The sequence below is a fragment of the Sparus aurata genome, chromosome 3 (genome assembly GCF_900880675.1).
Source record: "Sparus aurata chromosome 3, fSpaAur1.1, whole genome shotgun sequence".
Classification (NCBI taxonomy): domain Eukaryota; kingdom Metazoa; phylum Chordata; class Actinopteri; order Spariformes; family Sparidae; genus Sparus; species Sparus aurata.
The window spans coordinates 821288-843121 of record NC_044189.1 but is presented as its reverse complement, the minus strand read 5'-3'; the positions used below and the strand labels follow the sequence as shown (position 1 = coordinate 843121).

General features: G+C 40.9%; 3 protein-coding genes across 3 annotated transcripts in view; all 3 read left to right on the top strand.

Moving 5' to 3' along the window:
• Positions 1-3675, top strand: part of LOC115577173 (hemicentin-1-like) — a 37518-nt gene extending 33843 nt beyond the window's left edge. Inside the window, exons 11-12 of the mRNA XM_030410065.1 lie at positions 317-380; positions 2416-3675. Coding sequence (XP_030265925.1) covers positions 317-360 — 44 coding nt within the window. The 3' untranslated portion in view covers positions 361-380; positions 2416-3675. The remainder of the gene's footprint in view (positions 1-316; positions 381-2415) is intronic.
• Positions 3676-5839: 2164 nt separating this feature from the next.
• Positions 5840-14081, top strand: LOC115577343 (roundabout homolog 3-like). The gene is made up of 7 exons (XM_030410379.1): positions 5840-5918; positions 6563-6841; positions 6927-7205; positions 8201-8296; positions 11265-11339; positions 13047-13110; positions 13687-14081. The coding sequence occupies exons 1-6, from the start codon at positions 5858-5860 to the stop codon at positions 13088-13090; spliced, it is 834 nt and encodes a 277-aa protein (XP_030266239.1). The 5' UTR covers positions 5840-5857; the 3' UTR covers positions 13091-13110; positions 13687-14081.
• Positions 14082-17043: 2962 nt separating this feature from the next.
• Positions 17044-21110, top strand: LOC115577304 (immunoglobulin superfamily member 2-like). Its single transcript, XM_030410310.1, has 8 exons — positions 17044-17124; positions 17769-18053; positions 18139-18450; positions 19384-19479; positions 19701-19775; positions 19973-20032; positions 20154-20217; positions 20974-21110. The coding sequence occupies exons 1-7, from the start codon at positions 17064-17066 to the stop codon at positions 20195-20197; spliced, it is 933 nt and encodes a 310-aa protein (XP_030266170.1). The 5' UTR covers positions 17044-17063; the 3' UTR covers positions 20198-20217; positions 20974-21110.
• The last annotated feature ends 724 nt before the right edge of the window (positions 21111-21834 follow it).

Below are 21834 nucleotides of genomic sequence, written 5' to 3'. Positions count from 1 at the left end.
ATCACAAATATGTTTACAAATCTTATTTTTATATGTGAATTTTTTTTTTACTTATATATGGATTGAAACATATTTGTGTGTGCATTGAAAATGCATTTGTGTATTGAGTCATTTATATATACACAACTCCCCAAATACATGTCCCTTTTCATGCATTTATCCATCATGAGACTGTTCTGGCTCCATAGCAAATAGGTAAACAACGAGCTGTTATCTGAATCGTTAGCTGCTGAAACACAGTCTGACCTTAATTCACTGATGTGATGTATGTTTAGTTATTTATACTGCACACATTTATATTTATCTCTCTGTACAGCGACACCTCGGCCCAACGAGACTGTTTATTCTCAGGTGAACTGACGCTGTCATCAGGAGTGAAGGTATTTATCTATGTCATGTGGTGCAGATGTGATAATAAACTACAGCTGCAACTAAATGTTGGTTTCAATGTTGACAAAACAGCAGATTTTTTTCTGCAATTTGCAATTTAATCTAATCTAATCTAATGGACCTAAACCCAAAGATGTAGTAACAAATAAATGATTTGGTGGATTTGACGATAAATTGATGATCAAAATACGCGCCGATCTATTAATTTTACTCTAAATTTTTATTTAAGTTTATTAAACCAATCGATTTTTAGCTCTGAACATCTTCTTGTTTATGTGCAGGGGACACAAAAACAACGTGAGGGAAAAGTAAGCAAAGAGTCAGGCAGCTAAAGAAACAATGGTCAGGATCAGATCAGAGAGAAACTATTAGCTTGATTCTTATTGTTGTTGTTGTTGTTGCTAACATGCTAACAAACAAACTGGGGACTCAGAGGTTGACCCATCCATCACCCAAGCTGAAGTCACTGAGGTAGTCCGGAAGCTCCTCAGTGGCAAAGCACCGGGGGTGGATGAGATCCGCCCTGAGTACCTCAAGTCTCTGGATGTTGTGGGGCTGTCTTGGCTGACACGTCTCTGCAGCATCACGTGGCAGTCGGGGACAGTGCCTCTGGACTGGCAGACCAGGGTGGTGGTCCCCCTATTCAAAAAGGGGCTGTACAGCCCTTGTACGACCGGAGCAGAAGTTTGGTTCGCATTGCCGGCAGTAAGTCAGACCTGTTCCCAGTGCATGTTGGACTCCGGCAGGGCTGCCCTTTGTCACCGGTTCTGTTCATCATTTTTATGGACAGAATTTCTAGGTGCAGCCACGGGCCGGAGGGGGTCTGGTTCGGGAGACACTGGATTCCATCTCTGCTTTTTGCAGACGATGTTGTCTTGTTGGCTCCTTCGAGCCAGGACCTCCAGCATGTCCTGGGGCCGAGTGTGAAGCGGCTGGGATGAGAATCAGCACCTCCAAATCTGAGGCCATGGTTCTCAACCGGAAGAAGGTGGCTTGCTCCCTCCGGGTTGGGGGGAGTTTAAGTATCTTGGGGTCTTGTTCACGAGTGAGGGAAGGAAGGAACGGGAGATTGACAGGCGGATCGGTGCAGCGGCCGCAGTAACACGGTCGTTGTATCGCTCTGTCGTGGTGAAGAGAGAGCTGAGTCGAAAGGCGAAGCTCTCGATTTACCAGTCAATCTACGGTCCTATCCTCACCTATGGCCATGAACTTTGGGTCATGACCGAAAGAATAAGATCCTGGATACAAGCGGCTGAAATGAGATTCCTCCGCAGGGTTGCAGGGCGCTCCCTTAGAGATAGGGTGAAGACCTCTGTCACCCAGGAGGAGCTCGGAGTAGAGCCGCTGCTCCTCCACATCGAAGGGAGCCAGCTGAGGTGGCTCGGGCATCTGTTTCGGATGCCCCCGGGACGCCTCCCTCGGGAGGTGTTCCTGGCATGTCCCTCCGGGAGGAGACCCCGAGGAAGACCCAGGACACGCTGGTGTGACTATGTCACTCAGCTGGCCTGGGAACGCCTTGGGATCCTCCCGGAAGAGCTGGAGGCAGTGTCCAGGGAGAGGGAAGTCTGGGTGTCCCTGCTCAGGCAGCTGCCCCCGCGACCCAGCCCCGGATAAGCAGATGAAAATTGATGGATGGATGGATGCTAACAAACAGTCGGGGTAGAGTCAGTTTATCTTTGGTGTAGAGTTGGTTCATCATTGGCGTCGTCAGATTCTTGAGCTTGTTTCTTGTTTGGTTAGTTCAGCTGCCTTTCTGTACAATTTCTCGATCTACGGGTATGACACAGATGAATGACTCCTGAAAAATTAAAAATTAGCTACTTCTGAAAGAGTTACTTTTTTTTTTGTTTTTTTTTATTGTCAAGAAAAATATGTAAAAGAAAACATACTCATGTTAATTTTACAGTGTTTTTTCAAAACAGGCTCTGGTTTTACAAAAAAGACATTTCGGGACTGTTTGACATTTTGTTTGATTTAAGAAAAAACTGCTGAACAAGTTCATTCTAACTTTTTTGTGTTTTACAGAAAATCCTCAGGACCAAATAAAGAAGTCGTCGTGACCTTCTACCAAGAACTTGATTCAATAAATGTGTTGTTTGTGCAGTATAATAAATTGCGTTTCTGTTGAGCCTTTACTTAATAAAATCACATGTAACTACATCAGTGTTCTGCTGTACTTTTCACATTTACGGGTAATCGGATTTTTTGTTAATTATTCTAGACGGCTTAATGTTTTGAACTTGTGTTCCTCCAAACTTTGTGTCAAAATTTTGTTAAATACCCGTGAGTCGGCTCCGTGAGAAAGAGCACGCTAGCTTAGCCGACGGTGCCAGCGCTCCCCGACCACTAGCGGAAGGTCGCTGCCCAGACAGCACGCTAGCTTTGCCGATGGTGGCAGCACTTCCCCAGCGCACCCCTGCTGGCATAGTGCGATGAAGCTACCGTGCTACAACGGGGAAGAGCCACCACAGACCCACCTTACGAAAGTACAGCTGAAGAGACCAAAGAGACGGCAGTGGAAGTCGCCCTCGCGTTGGAAGGACAAACTATTCACACCTGGGATTCTCAGAAACTGTGGGGGGTGCCAAATTGCACAAATGCCTATTTCTAGATAATGTCGCTCTAATTTGAGGAAAAAGAACTACAAAAATCCAAACCCTAAACTCAAAAGATGTCAACTTAGCAATAGGGAGACTAAATTGTTAACATAACCCAACAAAATGAAATAGAACTTACTGTAAATTACACATGAGGGGGTTATACACACACGGACAGTCATGGAAAGAGTGACCCAGTCTGCAGAATAAATGTTTGTACAGTTCTGTAAAACCACAGATAACCTGAAGCTTTTATTTCTATATGTAGCAACTTCAAGCTTTTTTACGTTGAATTTCTCTCTTGTCACAATGTTGTGCTGATGCTCTGGTTGGATTTGGACATTTGTGGTTTGGCTTAAAGTACCTGCTCTGGTCGCTACAAACTTGTTTGAAAATGTTCCAGAGTTTCCTTAATGACGCCTGGTTCGATTGCCATAAACACAACTACAGATGGCCCAACTTCAGGCAAAAGAATATCCAGTTTTGATGGCACATATACAGCTGAAAATGACCAGCAGTCTCAGTTAAAACACCCAGATTAGGTCACCAGAAACACGACTGGAGATGTACTGACATGTCCTTACAAATATCCACTGATGTCACTCTGACATCACAAACATCCAGTAGTTTCACACTGCAGGTGTATCCCCTCCACTTCTGATGTACAGGTCAGGTAATAAACATGTAATGTGAATGTGACATGGAACACTTTGGACAAACATGGTACGCAGCCTCTGACACGTTCAGACTTCAACAAATGTCCAGACGACTCGGCTCGTTAAAACAAATCATGTGTTCTGTAAGAACTTCCTTTTCATGCCTTTGTTCCCCGTTGGAGTTTAAATCTCTCTGTAAATGCACATTATTTATTAAAAAACATCAACATTTGAGTTTTGATCATTTACTTACCGACATCATCATGATATCAAGAGAACGTTTCAATCTGCTATGAATGGAACAGTACTGTTGAGCAAGGCATCGTTAAAGATGTCAGTGTAGTTTTTAATAAAGTTTTCTCACATCTCTCCAATTTCTCACTTCCTGATAGAATGATATCATCCTTCTCCACCCACTGACTTCCTGGCTGACTGCTGTTCTTCCCTTTTTCTATTTCTGTGCATCATTAGCAGCTAAATAGCGTTTTTAGTGACCTATAAATGGAAGTGTTCCATTAAAACGGTCTTGAAAATGTTAAATTTGAGAGAACAGGAATGAAAGTCTTTAAATAATGCTTCTGACTTCAAACAATGACCGAGCCGTGACAGTGAACCCATTAATTATATATATGATTTGGTGGAAATAGCTTTGTTGGATGGACACTATGAGTGTCAGTGTCACACACCCACACACAGTCAACTCACTGTTGACTTCCTCTGCGCTCTGACAGCTTCTTCTTCTTTTTTTGGTCTCACACGGGTCATGAACTCAGTGGCTGAGTCTCAGTTCAGGTCTGCATCCTTCAGAGGAGCATGTGAAGGCTGTCCCAGTCTGAAGGCTCCTCCAGATGCTCCTTCTTCTTCCTGTTTTTGGAGGATGCACCACTACGAAAGAGAGAAAATGGCGACATCACGTGGCGTAGATCGTCACTGTCGCGGGCCTGGGTGGCAGAAATCGTGACGTAAGGGTAAAACATCTGGTGACACAACCAGGAAATGCTCCAAAGGCTAGACCGTCACATTTAACAACGGCTGACGAGGTTAACAAGGACTCTCTGAAGGACTCGCCTTCAAAGACCACAAAGGCCGAGTCCTTCAGAGGATGCAGACCCTGAACTGAGACACAGCAACTGATTCAGCAGCTGTACATGTTCACATTGTGTATGCACTGAACTGATCCAGGTTACCGAACCTTCTCTGGGCGTCGCAGTCTATATCTCCACTGCACCTTCACGATGACACAAGAAGTTGTATTTAAGTAAATGTCAGACAGTTTTCGGTTGGTGCAAACAATTTGAAGAGAATCCACATCAACAAATAAACACCCTACTGGAAAAAAACAGCATCGACCAGCACAAAACCAGCCCAACATATGCTGGTCTTGCTGGTCTTGCTGGTTTTGTGCTGGTCGATGCTGTTGCAGGGAACAGACCAACCAGCAGACAGCAAACATGCACGAATGTTTGGAAACTCACCGATGGAGCATCTGTGTTCGTGTGGTGCGTCAAACCAGTATTCCATCAATAACCAGTGACAAACTGTAACCTCACATGCTTTTTCATGCTTCTATCCATCAAAAAAAAAAACATAAGATGGCAGCCGACCTCTGACCTATTGATTGACAGCTCATTTGACCAGTTAGGAGCGTGTACGCCCGCCCTGTGGCCTGCAACTGCCAGCGAGGGATTTCATAGACATGAGACCCACACCTTGTTCCCGCCCCTCTCTCTGGAGCCAATGACACGCCGGCCTTCACATGACTGACACACCATGTAACCAATGAGATTTCTAATCTGTGAATAACTCATTTAAATGGGTTTTAAAGCTTTAAGCTTGGTTAATGTCATTTTATGCAATTTGCGAAGGCTGTTTTTTCCCCTTTGCTCCTGTTTTTGACAGATTTATATTCAACGTTAATGTAAATAAGGAGATAAAGAACTATAATGAGTGTAATGCTTCTGTCAGACGAGGCGTTCTGAGGTCATAATTAATAACAATAATAATAATAATAATAATAAGTCAGTGTTTGATCTCCTACAGATTAACACCTACAGAGCCTTTAACTAAATGAGGAAACAACAGAAGAAGACGTGTTGAGCAAGATGCTTTTTTGAGAAACACACGTCTGCAGACAGTTTCTTGTTCTCAGCCCACATGTAGCGTGATGTCACACATGATCCTGTGAACTCAGCGATCATTTCAGTCGGTATCAGCATGAAGGTGAACGTCTACAGCTGCCTGCTGCTCTCGGTCCTGGGCTGCAACATCAGCACAGGTAAGAACTTAAGTCCATCTGTAGGCAGGCTACGTTTCTTTATCTCTCTTTAGTGCTTTATATTTTGTTGCACTTTGTTATAGGAAAACTTTTGTGTATTTAAAGATATATTATGTAACATTCTTCATTAAAACACTTAAAAACATCTTGACTGTTAAAATCCACACGTTTATTCACAGTAACAGTGCGTTTCATTCGGTCGCCTGTCGCTTTAACTTGTGGGAAACTTCACACAGTTCTTTAGAAAACTGAAGGAGGAAGTCAGGAAACCAGATGAACACTAATAAAGCTTTAACACAAATATGACAACATCTCCGTCTCAGTTGCATCAGACAGATTTTCATCAGGCCCAGAAAACCACCGTCTGTTGGATACGCATTCAAACCACACGACAAGGGCTCAATTTACACAATGTTTAACTGCATATTAATCACACAACATTAGCTTTACTTGATGACTACATGTGTGAGGTTTTAATGTAGGAACATGATGCTCAAATTCAAGCTCACATTAAGTTTGTGAAGTAGAATGTGTTTCTGATTCTGACTACAATATTAAACCACTTTTAGTTTCTTGCAACATTAAGATGCAGACAGTCTGGACACAGATGTGTATTTATGTGTCTATTTGTGTTTCTCTTGCAGCAATAAAACATGTGATAGTCCAGGAGAAGCAGTCAGTCGCTCTGCCTTGTCCTCACTCTGTGGGGGGTGAAGTGACGTGGAGCAGAGAGACGAACGGACACAGAGTTGACATTCTTACAGCTGATGGTGACAGGGATAAGAAACACATTCCTGATCCTGGCGGACGATACAATTCACAGGCAGATAAATCACTTCACATTAGCAGAGTTATCATCTCAGACTCTGGAACATACTTGTGTAATAATGAAGCAGCGGTGGAGCTGACGGTGATCCCATCAGGTAACATCCAGTTTCACACCGTTGGCCTCTGAGTTAGACAGTGTGAGCAGAATATGCAATAAACAATATGTTTCTCATTATTCAGGAACAACCAGACGCTCTGTTAAAGTAACAACCAGTGTCGTTCTCAAATGCCTGTCTGATCCCACTGGGTCACATGTTCCAACATGGACCAGACAGAAGAGTGGAACAAACATCACTGTTTACTCTCAGAATATTGAAACACAGCACATGACACACTTTATTTATTCAACCGACAAAAAGACGTTGACTATAACACGAGTGCAGCGTGTTGATGCTGGACAGTACTACTGTGATGGAAAACCTGTTGTGTACCTGGATGTGATGGAAGATGAGGGACAAGGTATTTATACTTTACAATCTGCTAAAATAGAAAACAATGCTAACAGGCACAAAATGTCTCCGATATGGTGAAAACATTGGTTCAATATGACCATAGTTTACCTGATCATCTGGGATTGATGTGTGGGAAAATAAATGTATCATAGAAACACTGATGAAGAGGATGCTGTGGGTCCTTTTTAAAGATATAATGTGAAAATAGTAAGAATATTGCATTAAAATATCTAAAAACTACCAGATCTTTGTTGAGTTGTTCACTCACATCATCACAAATGTTTCCAAAAATGTTCAAACCAGAGAAATCCACAAGTTTACTCAGAGTCTCATTGGAACGTCTGTTGCTATAACTTCCTGGAGAGAGTCAGAGAGCGAGGAAGGAAGTCGAAATGAGACAAAACATAACATAAATCAGCTTTTCTTCAGCAACGGTGGCTGTTAACTGTGTGTTCACCATCAGTGTTTATTCTCTCCAAACAGCCAGATATTTAACTGCACACAGACGTAAACTACACCAGCTACAGTCAGTGTGTCGAGGTCGACTGCTGAGTGAAGTCAGCACTCAGCAGAGACTCTGGTTCTGGTTCTGGTTCTCTCTCTCCTCTCTGTAGCGTCACGTTCATGAAGTAAAGTCCATTTCCCTGACAGTGGAGGTCACTGCTGCAGTCAGGCTGGACAGGAGTGATGATAGATCACCTTTTTAATCCAGAAGTTAAAAATTCATCTCTGAGCTCTCCTTCTGTTGGATCAGAACCGAATCTGATGAGACTTTTTTGCGTCCTTGTGTCATTCATGGCTGGAATGGACTTAAATTTGCATCAATTAGCGTCTTCACATTTAATCTACACACGCTAAAAACTAGCATTCAGTCTGAACATCGACACTTACACTCAATTACATTACGTGCTTGTTTGGGGATTGCATCATGGGAAATGCGGTTTAACACAGTTCAGCATCATGTCTGTCTCTAATTACTTATTTATTTAATTTACCTTCCAGCTGCTGTGTTGGTCCGTGCAGTGCTCGTCCTCCTCCTCCTCCTCATCATGGTCATCATCATCTTCGTCACTTGGAGATGCAGCATCAAAAGACGAGGTGAGCGATGGACGTCACAGAACTACAGCATCTTAAACACATTAATGGAATAGTAGATTTAATCACAGTGGTTTAAACCTGTGGTTCTCAACCTTTTTTCATTGAGGTACCCCCTGTGAAATATTTTTTCAGCTAAGTACCCCCTAACCAGCGCAAAGCATTTTTAGTTGAAAAAAAAAAAAATGACTTAAAACAGAGCGCTGTGCCATCAGTGTCTGATTTATTAAACTTTGGAACTGATAAACATGTGCAAAATTCAAACATTTGAAAAATAAAACAATTTCACACATTTTAAATGTTAATAATCCGTAACTAAATGTATTGCAAATATTTCTCATCACTTAAATGTAGTGATTCAAACTAATGTAGTGAACACAGTGACCATATAAACATTTAAAACTATAAAATGAACCTTTAAAACTCCATAAATTTGCAAAACACTGCTCATTTGTAGTGGTCTCTCTTGAACTATTTGAAAATGAAAAGATATCACTAAAACATTTTGTTTTAAAAATGAACTTAATTATAAATAAAGATTTGTGCACATAAAAACAATCAACATGAAGTGTTCTCTTTTGGGGTCATAGCTAAGATCTGCTCTCAAAAAGAAATCATTAACTTAATTTTAAATAAAAGCAGAAATTGCTCAAAATAAAAAAATAAAAATGTTTATTATCTTAAAATATCTTTTTAAGAATCAAAAAGAAGACATTTTAACATTACCAACTGTCAACAGTGAATATGGCACTGAACTGAGTGTTTTTGCATTTTGTGAGACATTTTAGTGAGACACTTGGGCTTGTGCTTCACTGAGGCAACTGCTGTGATCAAGCTTTTCTCCAGGGAAAGTCTGTTTCTCTGCTTTGTTTTGATCACAGTCATTGCAGAGAAGGAGGCCTCACATAAATATGTGGAGGCAAAGGGTAGTAGCTGCTCCAAAGCCTTCTGTCCCAGGTCAGGGTGCTCCTGCTTCACACACACCCAAAACTGAGTTAGTGTGAACATGGCAAACTTCATCTGGAGGCCACGATCAGATGACACTTCCAAGAGTTTCTCCTGATAGGTGACAGGGAGCTTGCTTCGGTTTGCTTCAGACAAGAGAAACGGGTTTCTCACCCAATCCAGCTGTGCAGATTTCTCCTCCATGTCAGGAAAGTAGGAATGAAAATCCTGAATCAACTTGGTCAAATGTCCCACTATGACCAGCTTGACTGGAGCTCTGTCCACATCCTCACTGCAGAGAAAATCATCCAGCTGAGGAAAGCAGGTGAAATCCTCCTGTGCACAGGCACTTCTCCACAGCTCTGCTTTCTTCAAGAAGCCACCCACCTTGTCATACAGGTTTAAAATGCTGGTGTCCTTGCCCTGCAGAGCCATATTCAGTTCTTTCAGTTTGCTGAATATATCTGCCAGATAGCACAGCTTTGCCACCCAGTCTGTGTCCTGGAACAAGGTGGCATGGGGAGATCTGTGCTCAATCAGAAAGGCGTGGACTTCGGATCTCAATTCCAACAGCCGGTTGAGGATTCTCCCTCGAGAGAGCCAGCGCACTTCTGTGTGCAGCAGCAGTTGTGTGTGTTCAGCTCCCATATTTTCGCAGAGGCGGCGAAACAGGCGTGCATTAAGTGGCCTTGACTTAATGAAGTTAATCACTTTGATGCTGCTGTTCAAAACATCGTGTAACACAGGGCTCATTTTCTTGGACGCCAATGCCTCCCTGTGTATGACGCAGTGAGTCCACATCACGTCGGGGTTTTCTTTAACGCGTGCTATTAGTCCTTTCGCGCTGCCCGTCATTGATGCTGCTGCGTCTGTACAGATGCTGCTGCAGGATTTCCAGCTCAAACCGTTTTCACAGAAAGCGGCATTGACAACATCAAATATATCCTCTCCTGTTGTTTTCCCCTCCAAACTTTTGCAGAATAGTATGTGCTCATAAATGTCGTCAGTATCAATGTACCTCACAAAAGCAACAAGTTGCGCATTTCCACTGACATCTGTGGATTCATCCAGGCGCCAAGTTTCCCCACAACTTGTTCGACAATGTCTGTTCCCATTCTATCTACTCTGCGGCAAATAGAGTCATTTGACAAAGGCACAGTCTTTAATTTCTCCGCCGCGTTTTTGTCCAGCATAGTCTCAGCCAGCACTACAGCCGCTGGAAGGAGCAGGTCTTCAGCGATAGTGAATGGCTTCTTGGCTTTAGCTACGAGCAAAGACACTGCATAAGAGGCCTCCAGGGCTTTGGCTGATGTTGTGGAGGCCTTCCGCATCGTGTCTTGGGAAGATCTGAATTCAGACAGTTTCCTCTTAAGAAAGTCAGGTGGCTTACCGACGTGACATCCATGTTTTGTATTGAGATGACGCTGCAGATGTGCCGGCTTCATGCTACTGTTAGCTAGTTTCTCCCCACAGAAAAAACACAGTGCCTTGGGTGGGTTGCAACTTGTGGACGTAAATCCAATCAAAACATAATCTTCATGATACAGCCGGAATTTTGCCGGCTCTGGTTTGGCCTTCTTTGCCACTTGTCCCTCCGTGTTCTCAGATGAATTGCTTTTACGCTTCAACCACGACTCCATTGTTTGAGTTTTGACAGTGATTGACAGGTGATGCTAGGTGGCATATGACAGGTTGGGTCGAACCATCCTGGTATGGGGGAGACTCTGGTTTTTAGGATAGTGAAACTGAATAGCTTACTGAATATAACATTCATTTTATGAACTTTTCTTGAAAATGTATTAGATGATACATTTTAAAGGATTTTTGCATGGATGCAACTTTTAAAATATATTTTAAAATCTCAAGTACCCCCTGGAGTGCCTTCAAGTACCCCCATTTGAGAACCACTGGTTTAAACGACTGTATATCGCCATCTTTCAGTTTTTATTTGACACTAATTCTGTGATCAGCTTTCGATCACTGTGCACTGAATTAATAATCGTGTCACATTCATGTTTTTGTTCAGGAGGAAGAGGAGAACAAACGGATGAGGTCGTCAATGCTGAGACATCAGATATTCCTGTGTTTGAATCAGCACAAGGTGAGAAATTAGAAAAAAATAATAACCCTGAATTTAAAAACTGTGTGGCCAAAAAGTCAATTATGTAGTTTGGATTTTAAAAACACTCCTGAAACATGAAGTAGTTGGTATCAGATGGCAGAAATCAACTGGATGTGGCCAACAAAAAAGTTAATTTACATAAATGTGTGTTGAATTCATGTTTTTTTAATTTCCAATTGGATCAAACCAAGAGCTCACGTACTCCGTCATCCAGAGCATTCCAGCGCTGCAAAATATGGATTGTATGAATATGAATATGAATGTATTTGGGGAGTTGTGCATTTTTATATGACTCGATACACAAATGCATTTTCAATGCACACACAAATATGCTTCAATCCATATATAAGTAAAAAAAAATTCACATATAAAAATAAGATTTGTAAACATATTTGTGATGCGCACACAAATATTTCTTGTTTTAAATATGTGCAAAAAAAGATTCACAAATCTACAAATCGTCAGTTATTTGCAATTTTCACCAAAAACATATTTGGAAGATGTTACATAGACATATGAATTGTCAAACGCACATTTGTCTCAGTGCTTTTAATTTGTAAACCTCCCTGCATTTGTGTGCAGATTTTTGAGACTCATCTAGTGCGACTCCGATTCACAAATGTGTTTTTTCTACAAGGGGGTCGTCTGCAGCCAATCAGATGTCCCACTCCTTTACAGCCAATCATGAGTGCCTCCCCACGAGGGTTTTTTTTTTTTTTTCGTCTGCATGGCGTGTAGGGCACGGACATGTTTGTTGAAGTTGTTGATGTTCTACACAAGACGTTTCTGAAAAAACCTTCAATTTTCATGAATTGTTGTGGCAACCAACAACGGCACATGTTGTACCTGAGCTCATTTTAAAAACAATTTAGCACTTATGACATACCGCTAGTTGTTTAGGGCTAGCTTAGCGGCAGCGGCCATCATGCAGTTGCAAGGCAACTGGAGACAGAACACCGCCAGTGGAAGTAGTTATCTGTCATGGCAGCCCCCATAGGCTAGATCTGATGGCGCTGTAATGACGTCAGTTAAAAAACCCCTCGTGGGGAGGCACTCATGTGATTGGCTGTAAAGGAGTGAGACATCTGATTGGCTGCAGACGACCCCCTTGTAGAAAAAATACATTTGTGAATCGGAGTCACGCTAGATGAGTCTCAAAAATCTGCACACAAATGCAGGGAGGTTTACAAATTAAAAGAACTGAGACAAATGCGCGTTTGCCAGTTCATATATCAATGTAACAACTTCCAAATATGTTTTTGGTGAAAATTGCAAATAACTGACGATTTGCACATTTGTGAATTTTTATTGCACATATTTAAAACAAGAAATATTTGTGTGCGCATCAAAAATATGTTAATAAATCTTATTTTTATATGCCTTTTTTTTTTTTACTTATATATGGATTGAAGCATATTTGTGTGTGCATTGAAAATGCATTTGTGTATTGAGTCATTTATATATACACAACTCCCCAAACACATTTGTGAGTCCTTTTTCGTGCATTTATACTTTTATGTGTGCATTTATCCATTATGAGACTGTTCTGGCTCCATAGCAACACGGTAAACAACGAGCTGTTATCTGAATCGTTAGCTGCTGAAACACAGTCTGACCTTAATTCACTGATGTGATGTATGTTTAGTTATTTATACTGCACACATTAATATTTATCTCTCTGTACAGCGACACCTCGGCCCAATGAGACTGTTTATTCTCAGGTGAACTGACGCTGTCATCAGGAGTGAAGGTATTTATCCATGTCATGTGGTGCAGATGTTATAATAAACTACAGCTGCAACTAAATGTTGGTTTCAGTGTTGACAAAACAGCAGATTTTTTTCTGCAATTTGCAATCTTTAAATTCCTCGAATGTCTAATGGACCTAAACCCAAAGATGTAGTAACAAATAGTCAAAAGTGGGAGAAAGAGAGCAATAAATGATTTGGTGGATGTGACGATAAACTGATGATCAAAATAGGCGCCGATCTATTAATTTTACTCTAAATTTTTGTTTAAGTTTATCAAACTAATTGATTTTAAGCTCTGAACATCTTCTTGTTTATGTGTCGGGACACAAAAACATCGTGAGGGAAAAGTAAGAAAAGAGTCAGGCAGCTAAAGAAACAATGGTCAGGATCAGATCAGAGAGAAACTATTAGCTTGATTCTTATTGTTGTTGTTGCTAACATGCTAACAAACAGTCGGGGTAGAGTCAGTTTATCTTTGGTGTAGAGTTGGTTCATCGTCGGCGTCGTCAGATTCTTGAGCTTGTGTCTTGTTTGGTTCATTCAGCTGCCTTTCTGTACTATTTCTCGATCCACAGGTATGACACAGATGAATGACTCCTGAAAAATGAACTCCTATTGGGTGAATAATTAGCTACTTCTGCAAGAATTACGTTTAGTTTTTTTTTTTTAAACTGTCAAAAAAAATATGATAAAGAAAACATACTCATGTTAATTTTACAGTGTTTTTTTCAAAACAGGCTCTGGTTTTACAAAAAAAAAAAAAATCAGGAATGTTTTACATTTTGTTTGACTGAAGAAAAAAACTGCTTGAAAAGTTCATTGCAAGTCTTTTTGTGTTTTACAAAAAATCCTCAGGACCAAATAAGAACATGTCGTCACCTTCTACCAAGAACTTGATTGTGTTGTTTGTGCAGTTAAATAAATTGTGTTTCTGTTGAGCCTTAACATAATAAAATAACATGTAACGACATCAGTGTTCTGCTGTACGTCATTATTTTCACACTTACAGGTGATCTGATTTTTTTGTTAATTATTCTAGACGGCTTTAAAGGGATATTCCGGTGTAAGTTTAATCCATGGTCTAAATCACTGTGAAACTGTGTTAGACTCCCTCTCGAGAGATCAAGTTAGCAGACCGCTAATTTACGGAGTTTTATCAACCTCAGAAACGACCGCACGACAACAATACACTGCAGTAAATGGATCCAAATATAAACCGCCACCAAAAAGCCACAAATAATGCTCAGAACAGCACCAAACTTCAGCAACATTAGAAACAGGGTTCCAGCACACATTTCAAGGCATCAAACATTTGATATCATTGCGTTATTTGTCGGAAAAGATCAACTAAACTCACCACCGGAGAAGCCTTCCTTGTTGTGGGGAAGCCCTGTGAGTCGTTACCGAGTGCAGTAGAGTCCCGCAGCTCAATGAGGATCATTACTGCGGGACTCTACTGCACTCCTTCTCGTGCCTTTGTTCCCCGTTTGAGTTTAAATCTCTCTGTAAATGAACATTATTTATTAAAAAACATCAACATTTGAGTTTTGATCATTAACTTACCGACATCATCATGATATCAAGAGAACGTTTCAATCTGCTGTGAATGGAACAGTACTGTTGAGCAAGGCATCATTAAAGATGTCAGTGTAGTTTTTAATAAAGTTTTCTCACATCTCTCCAACTTCTCACTTCCTGATAGAATGATATCATCCTCCTCCACCCACTGACTTCCTCTCTGACTGCTGTTCTTCCCTTTTTCTATTTCTGGGCATCATTAGCAGCTAAATGGAGTTTTAGTGCACTATAAATGGAAGTTTTCCATACAAACGGTCTTTTAAATGTTAAATTTGAGAGAACAGGAATGAAAGTCTTTAAATGATGCTTCTGACTTAAAACAATGACTGAGCCGTGACAGTGAACCCATTAATTATATATATGATTTGGTGGAAATAGCTTTGTTGGATGGACACTATGAGTGTCAGTGTCACACACCCACACACAGTCAACTCACTGTTGACTTCCTCTGTGCTCTGACAGCTTCTTCTTCTTTTTTTGGTCTCACACGGGTCATGAACTCAGTGGCTGAGTCTCAGTTCAGGTCTGCATCCTTCAGAGGAGCATGTGAAGGCTGTCCCAGTCTCAAGGCTCCTCCAGATGCTCCTTCCAGAAACCTCGGCGTAATTATGGACTCAGACCTGAATTTCAGCAGCCATATTAAGACAGTTACAAAGTCAGCCTACTATCACCTTAAGAATATATCCAGGATAAGAGGGCTTATGTCTCGGCAGGATTTGGAGAAACTTGTTCACGCATTTATCTTCAGCAGACTCGACTACTGTAATGGTGTCCTTACAGGACTCCCTAAAAACTCCATCAGACAGCTGCAGCTGATTCAGAACGCGGCTGCTCGAGTCCTAACAAGAGCCAAAAAAGTAGATCACATCACTCCAGTTCTTAGATCTTTACACTGGCTTCCTGTCTATCAAAGAATATATTTCTAATCCTGTTGTTGGTTTATAAAGCATTGAATGGTTTCGGGCCAAAATACATTTCTGATCTGCTGCCGCGTTATGAACCATCCAGACCTCTGAGATCGTCAGGTACCGGTCTGCTTTCAGTCCCCAGAGTCAGAAGTAAACATGGAGAAGCAGCTTTCAGTTACTATGTGCCACATATTTGGAACAAACTCCCTGAAAACTGCAGGTCTGCTCCAACACTCACCTGTTTTAAATCAAGACTTAAAACATTTCTTTTTGCCACTGCTTTTAACTGAAGCAATTCAAGTCTTTGAACTGCATTATGACTCTGAGTCTACAGTCTTGTTTCTTTTAAAGCTTTTCCATTTTAGCCTACTTGTTTTGATGTTTGTTTCTTCATGTTTTTACTGGTCTTGAAATGTTATTTTGAATTTTTTTTTAATGCAATTTTTAATGTCTTTTAAATGAAAATGTTATGTCTTTTAATGTAATTTGTGTGTGCCTGTAAAGCACTTTGAGTTGTCTTGTGTCTGAATTGTGCTATACAAATAAACTTGACTTGCCTTCTTCTCCCTGTTTTTGGAGGATGCACCGCTACGATCCTTCATGGCCTCACATATCCCAAGATTCTTTGGGCGCCTGAAAAAGAAGAAAGAAGGACAGAAAATGGCGACATCGCGTGGCGTAGATCGTCACTTTCGCAGGCCTGGGCGGCAGAAATCGTGACGTAAGGGTAAAACATCTGGTGACACAACCAGGAAATGCTCCAAAGGCTAGACCGTCACATTTAACAACGGCTGACGAGGTTAACAAGGTCTCTCTGAAGGACTCGCCTTCAAAGACCACAAAGGCCGAGTCCTTCAGAGGATGCAGACCCTGAACTGAGACACAGTATGTGATTAACCAACTGTACATGTTCACATTGTGTATGCACAGAACTGATCCAGGTTACCGAACCTTCTCTGGGCGTCGCAATCTATATCTCCACTGCACCTTCATGATGCACAAGAAGTTGTATTTAAGTAAAAGGACAGACAGTTTTCGGTTGGTGCAAACAATTTCAAGAGAATCCACATCAACAAATAAACACCCTGCCTGGAAAAAAACAGCATCGACCAGCACAAAACCAGCACAACATATGCTGGTCTTGCTGGTTTTGTGCTGGTCGATGCTGTTGCAGGGAACAGACCAATCAGCAGACATAATGAGTGTAATGCTCCTGTTACTCTCAGACGATTAATTCTGAGGTCATAATTAATAATAATGATAATAATAAGTCAGTGTTTGATCTCCTACAGATTAACACCTACAGAGCCTTTAACTAAATGAGGAAACAACAGAAGAAGACGTGTTGAGCAAGATGCTTTTTTGAGAAACACACGTCTGCAGACAGTTTCCTGTTCTCAGCCCACATGTAGCGTGATGTCACACATGATCCTGTGAACTCAGCGATCATTTCAGTCGGTATCAGCATGAAGGTGAACGTCTACAGCTGCCTGCTGCTCTCGGTCCTGGGCTGCAACATCAGCACAGGTAAGAACTTAAGTCCATCTGTAGGTAGGCTACGTTTCTTTATCTCTCTTTAGTGCTTTATATCTTGTTGCACTTTGTTATAGGAAAACTTTTGTGTATTTAAAGATATATTATGTAACATTTCTTCATTAAAACACTTAAAACATCTTGACTGTTAAAATCCACACGTTTATTCACAGTAACAGTGCGTTTCATTCGGTCGCCTGTCGCTTTAACTTGTGGGAAACTTCACACAGTTCTTTAGAAAACTGAAGGAGGAAGTCAGGAAACCAGATGAACACTAATAAAGCTTTAACACAAATATGACAACATCTCCGTCTCAGTTGCATCAGACAGATTTTCATCAGGCCCAGAAAACCACCGTCTGTCTGACAGGCATTCAAATCACACGACAAGGGCTCAATTTACACAATGTTTAACTGCATATTAATCACACAACATTAGCTTTACTTGATGACTACATGTGTGAGGTTTTAATGTAGGAACATGATGCTCAAATTCAAGCTCACATTAAGTTTGTGAAGTAGAATGTGTTTCTGATTCTGACTACAATATTAAACCACTTTTAGTTTCTTGCAACATTAAGATGCAGACAGTCTGGACACAGATGTGTATTTATGTGTCTATTTGTGTTTCTCCTGCAGCAATAAAACATGTGATAGTCCAGGAGAAGCAGTCAGTCCTTCTGCCTTGTCTTCACTCTGTGGACGGTGAAGTGACGTGGAGCAGAGAGACGAAAGGACACAGAGTTGACATTTTTACAACTGGTGATGAAGGGCACAAGAAACACATTCCTGACCCTGGCAGACGATACAATTCACAGGCAGATGCTTTTAAATCACTTCACATTCTCAAAGTTAACATCTCAGACTCGGGAAGATACTTGTGTAATAATGAAGCAGCGGTGGAGCTGACGGTGATCCCATCAGGTAACATCCAGTTTCACACCGTTGGCCTCTGAGTTAGACAGTGTGAGCAGAATATGCAATAAACAATATGTTTCTCATTATTCAGGAACAACCAGATGTCCTGTTAAAGTAACAACCAGCGTCGTTCTCAAATGCCCGTCTGATCCCACTGGGTCACATGTTCCAACATGGACCAGACAGAAGAATGGAACAAACATCACTGTTTACCCTCAGAATAATGAAACACAGCACATGACACACTTTCTCTATTCAACCGACAAAAAGACGTTGACTATAACACGAGTGCAGCATGTTGATGCTGGACAGTACTACTGTGATGGAAAACCTGTTGTGTACCTGGATGTGATGGAAGATGAGCAGTCTGACACCGACGGAGGTGAGGGAATGTCGAAGGAAGGTATTTAACTTTACAATCTGCTAAAATAGAAAACAATGCTAACAGGCACAAAATGTCTCCGATATGGTGAAAACATTGGTTCAATATGACCATAGTTAAACTGGTCAGATTGATGTGTTGGAAAGTAAATGTATCAAAGAAACCCTGATGAACAAGAAGCTATGGGTCCTTTTTAAAGACATAACGTGAAAATAGAAAGAATTCTGCATCAAAATATCTAAAAACTACCAGATCTTTGTTGAGTTGTTCACTCACATCATCACAAATGTTTCCAAAAACGTTCAAACCAGAGAAATCCACAAGTTTACTCAGAGTTTTATTGGAATGTCTGTTGCTATAACTTCCTGGAGAGAGTCAGAGAGCGAGGAAGGAAGTCGAAATGAGACAAAACATAACATAAATCAGCTTTTCTTCAGCAACAGTGGCTGTTAACTGTGTGTTCACCATCAGTGTTTATTCTCTCCTAACAGCCAGATATTTAACTGCACAACAGACGTAAACTACACCAGCTACAGTCAGTGTGTCGAGGTCGACCTCTGAGTGAAGTCAGCACTCAGCAGAGACTCTGGTTCTGGTTCTGGTTCTCTCTCTCTTCCAGTCAGCAGTCAACATTACAGAACAGGAAAACACGAGTGAAAAGAAATCCATTTTTGAATCCAGAAGTTAAAAATGTATCTCTGAGCTCTCCTCCTGTCGGATCAGAACATAATCTGATGAGACTTTTGCGTCTTTGTGTCATTCATGGCTGGAATGGACTTTAATTTGCATCAATTAGCATCTTCGCACACACTGAAAACTAGCATTCAGTCTGAACATCGATACTTACACTCAATTAAATTACGTGCTTGTTTGGGGATTGCATCATGGGAAATGTAGTTTAACACAGTTCAGCATCATGTCTGTCTCTAATTATTTATTTAATTTACCTTCCAGCTGCTGTGTTGGTCCCTGCAGTGCTCGTCCCCCTCCTCCTCCTCATCATGGTCATCATCGTCTTCGTCACTTGGAGATGCAGCATCAGAAGACGAGGTGAACGATGGACGTCACAGAACTGCAGCATCAAGTAGATTTAATCACAGTGGTTGTAGAAGTAACATCTCTGGTTGAAACGACTGTATATCGTCATGTTGTTATTTATTATTATTATTTATTTACTATTATTTATATATTATTTGACACTAGTTCTGTGATCAGCTTTCGATCACTGTGCACTGAATTAATAATCTTGTCACATTCATGTTTTTGTTCAGAAGGAAGAGGAGAACAAACGGACGAGGTCGTCTATGCTGAGCCATCAGATATTCCTGTGTTTGAATCAGCACAGGGTGAGAAATGAGAAGAAAAAAAATATCCCTGAATTTAAAGACTGTGTGGCCAGAAAGTCAATTATGTAGTTTTGATTTTAAAAACACTCCTGAAACATGAAGTAGTTGGTATCAGATGGCAGAAATCAACTGGATGTGGCCAACGAAAAAGTTAATTTACATAAATGTGTGTTGAATTCATGTTTTTTAATTTCCAGTTGGATCAAACCAAGAGCTCACGTACTCCGTCATCCAGAGCATTCCAGCGCCACAACACGGTAAACAACGAGCTGTTATCTGAATCGTTAGCTGCTGAAACACAGTCTGACCTTAATTCACTGATGTGATGTATGTTTAGTTATTTATACTGCACATATTTATATTTATCTCTCTGTACAGCGACACCTCGGCCCAACGAGACTGTTTATTCTCAGGTGAACTGACGCTGTCATCAGGAGTGAAGGTATTCATCTATGTAATGTGGAGCAGATGTAATAATAAACTACAGCTGCAACTAAATGTTGGTTTCAATGTTGACAAAACAGCAAAAAAAATTCTCGCAGTTTATCAATTAATCAATGAGCAAAATTTGCAATCTTCAAATCCCTCTAATGTCCAACCAATGGAGAAAACCCAAAGTTGTAGTAAATCAACAAATAGTCAAAATTTGGAGAAAGACACCAATAAATGATTTGGTGGTTTTGACGATTTCGACGACTTGATGATCAAAATAGAAATTTTACTCTAACATTTTATTTAAGTATATCAAACTAATCAATGTTTACCTCTGAACATCTTCCTGTTGATGTACTGGGACAAAAAAACAGTGTGAGGGAAAAGTAAGATTAGAGTCAGGCAGCTAAAACAACAATGGTCAGGATCAGATCAGAGAGAAACCATTAGCTCGGTTGTTATTGTTGCTGTTGTTGTTGCTAACATGCTAACAAAAAGTCCAATATTCACTCTGCTTTTAGCTTTGTTCTTGGTCTCCACCAGTGTAGAATTGGTCTATTGTCAGCTTAGAGTTGGACACGTTGGCGTAGAGTCGGTTATCTTTGGCTAGAGTTGGCATAGACAGATTCTTGAGCTTGTTTCTTGTTTGGTTAGTTCAGCTGCCTTTCTGTACTATTTCTCGATCCACAGGTATGACACAGATGAATGACTCCTGAAAAATTAACTCCTATTAGTTAGTTAATTGTAGCTTTTTTGTGTTTTACAGAAAATCCTCAGGACCAAATAAAGAACATGTCGTGACCTTCCACCAAGAACTTGATTCAATAAATGTGTTGTTTGTGCAGTTTAATAAATTGTTTTTCTTTTTGAGCCTTTACTTAATAAAATCACATGTAACTACATCAATGTTCTGCTGTACTTCATTATTTTCACATTTACAGGTAATCTGATTTTTTGTTAATTATTCTAGAAGGTGTAATGTTTTGAACTTGTGTTCCTCCAAACTCCGTGTCAAAATTTTGTTAAATACTCGTGAGACTGTTCCATGGGAAAGAGTACGCTAGCTTAGCCGACGGTGCCAGCGCTCCCCGACCGCTAGCGGAAGATCAACGCCCAGACAGCAAGCTAGCTTTGCCAATGGTGCCAGCGCTTCCCCAGTGCACCCCCGCTGGCAAAGTGCAATGAAGTTACCACACTACAATGGGGAAGAGCCACCAGAGACCTACCTCATCCAAGTACAGCTGAAGAGACCAAAGAGACAGCAGTACAAGTCGCCCTCGTGTTGGAAGGACAAACTATTCACACCTGGGACTCTCAGAAACTGTGGGGGGTAACATAAACATAAACATAATGTTGCTCTAATTTGAAGAAAAAAAACTACAAAAATACAAACCCTAAACTCAAAAGAGGTCAACTTAGCAATAGGGAGACTTAATTGTTAGCATAACCCAACAAAATGAAATAGAACTTACTGTAAATGACACATGAGGGGGTTATACACACGGACAGTCATGGAAAGAGTGCTGAAAATCTGTATTCAAGTACCACTATAGTTGCATTCCTGTAATATTACTCAATTACAAGTAAAACTACCGTAGCAATTATTCTGAATTGCTACTCAGGGTAT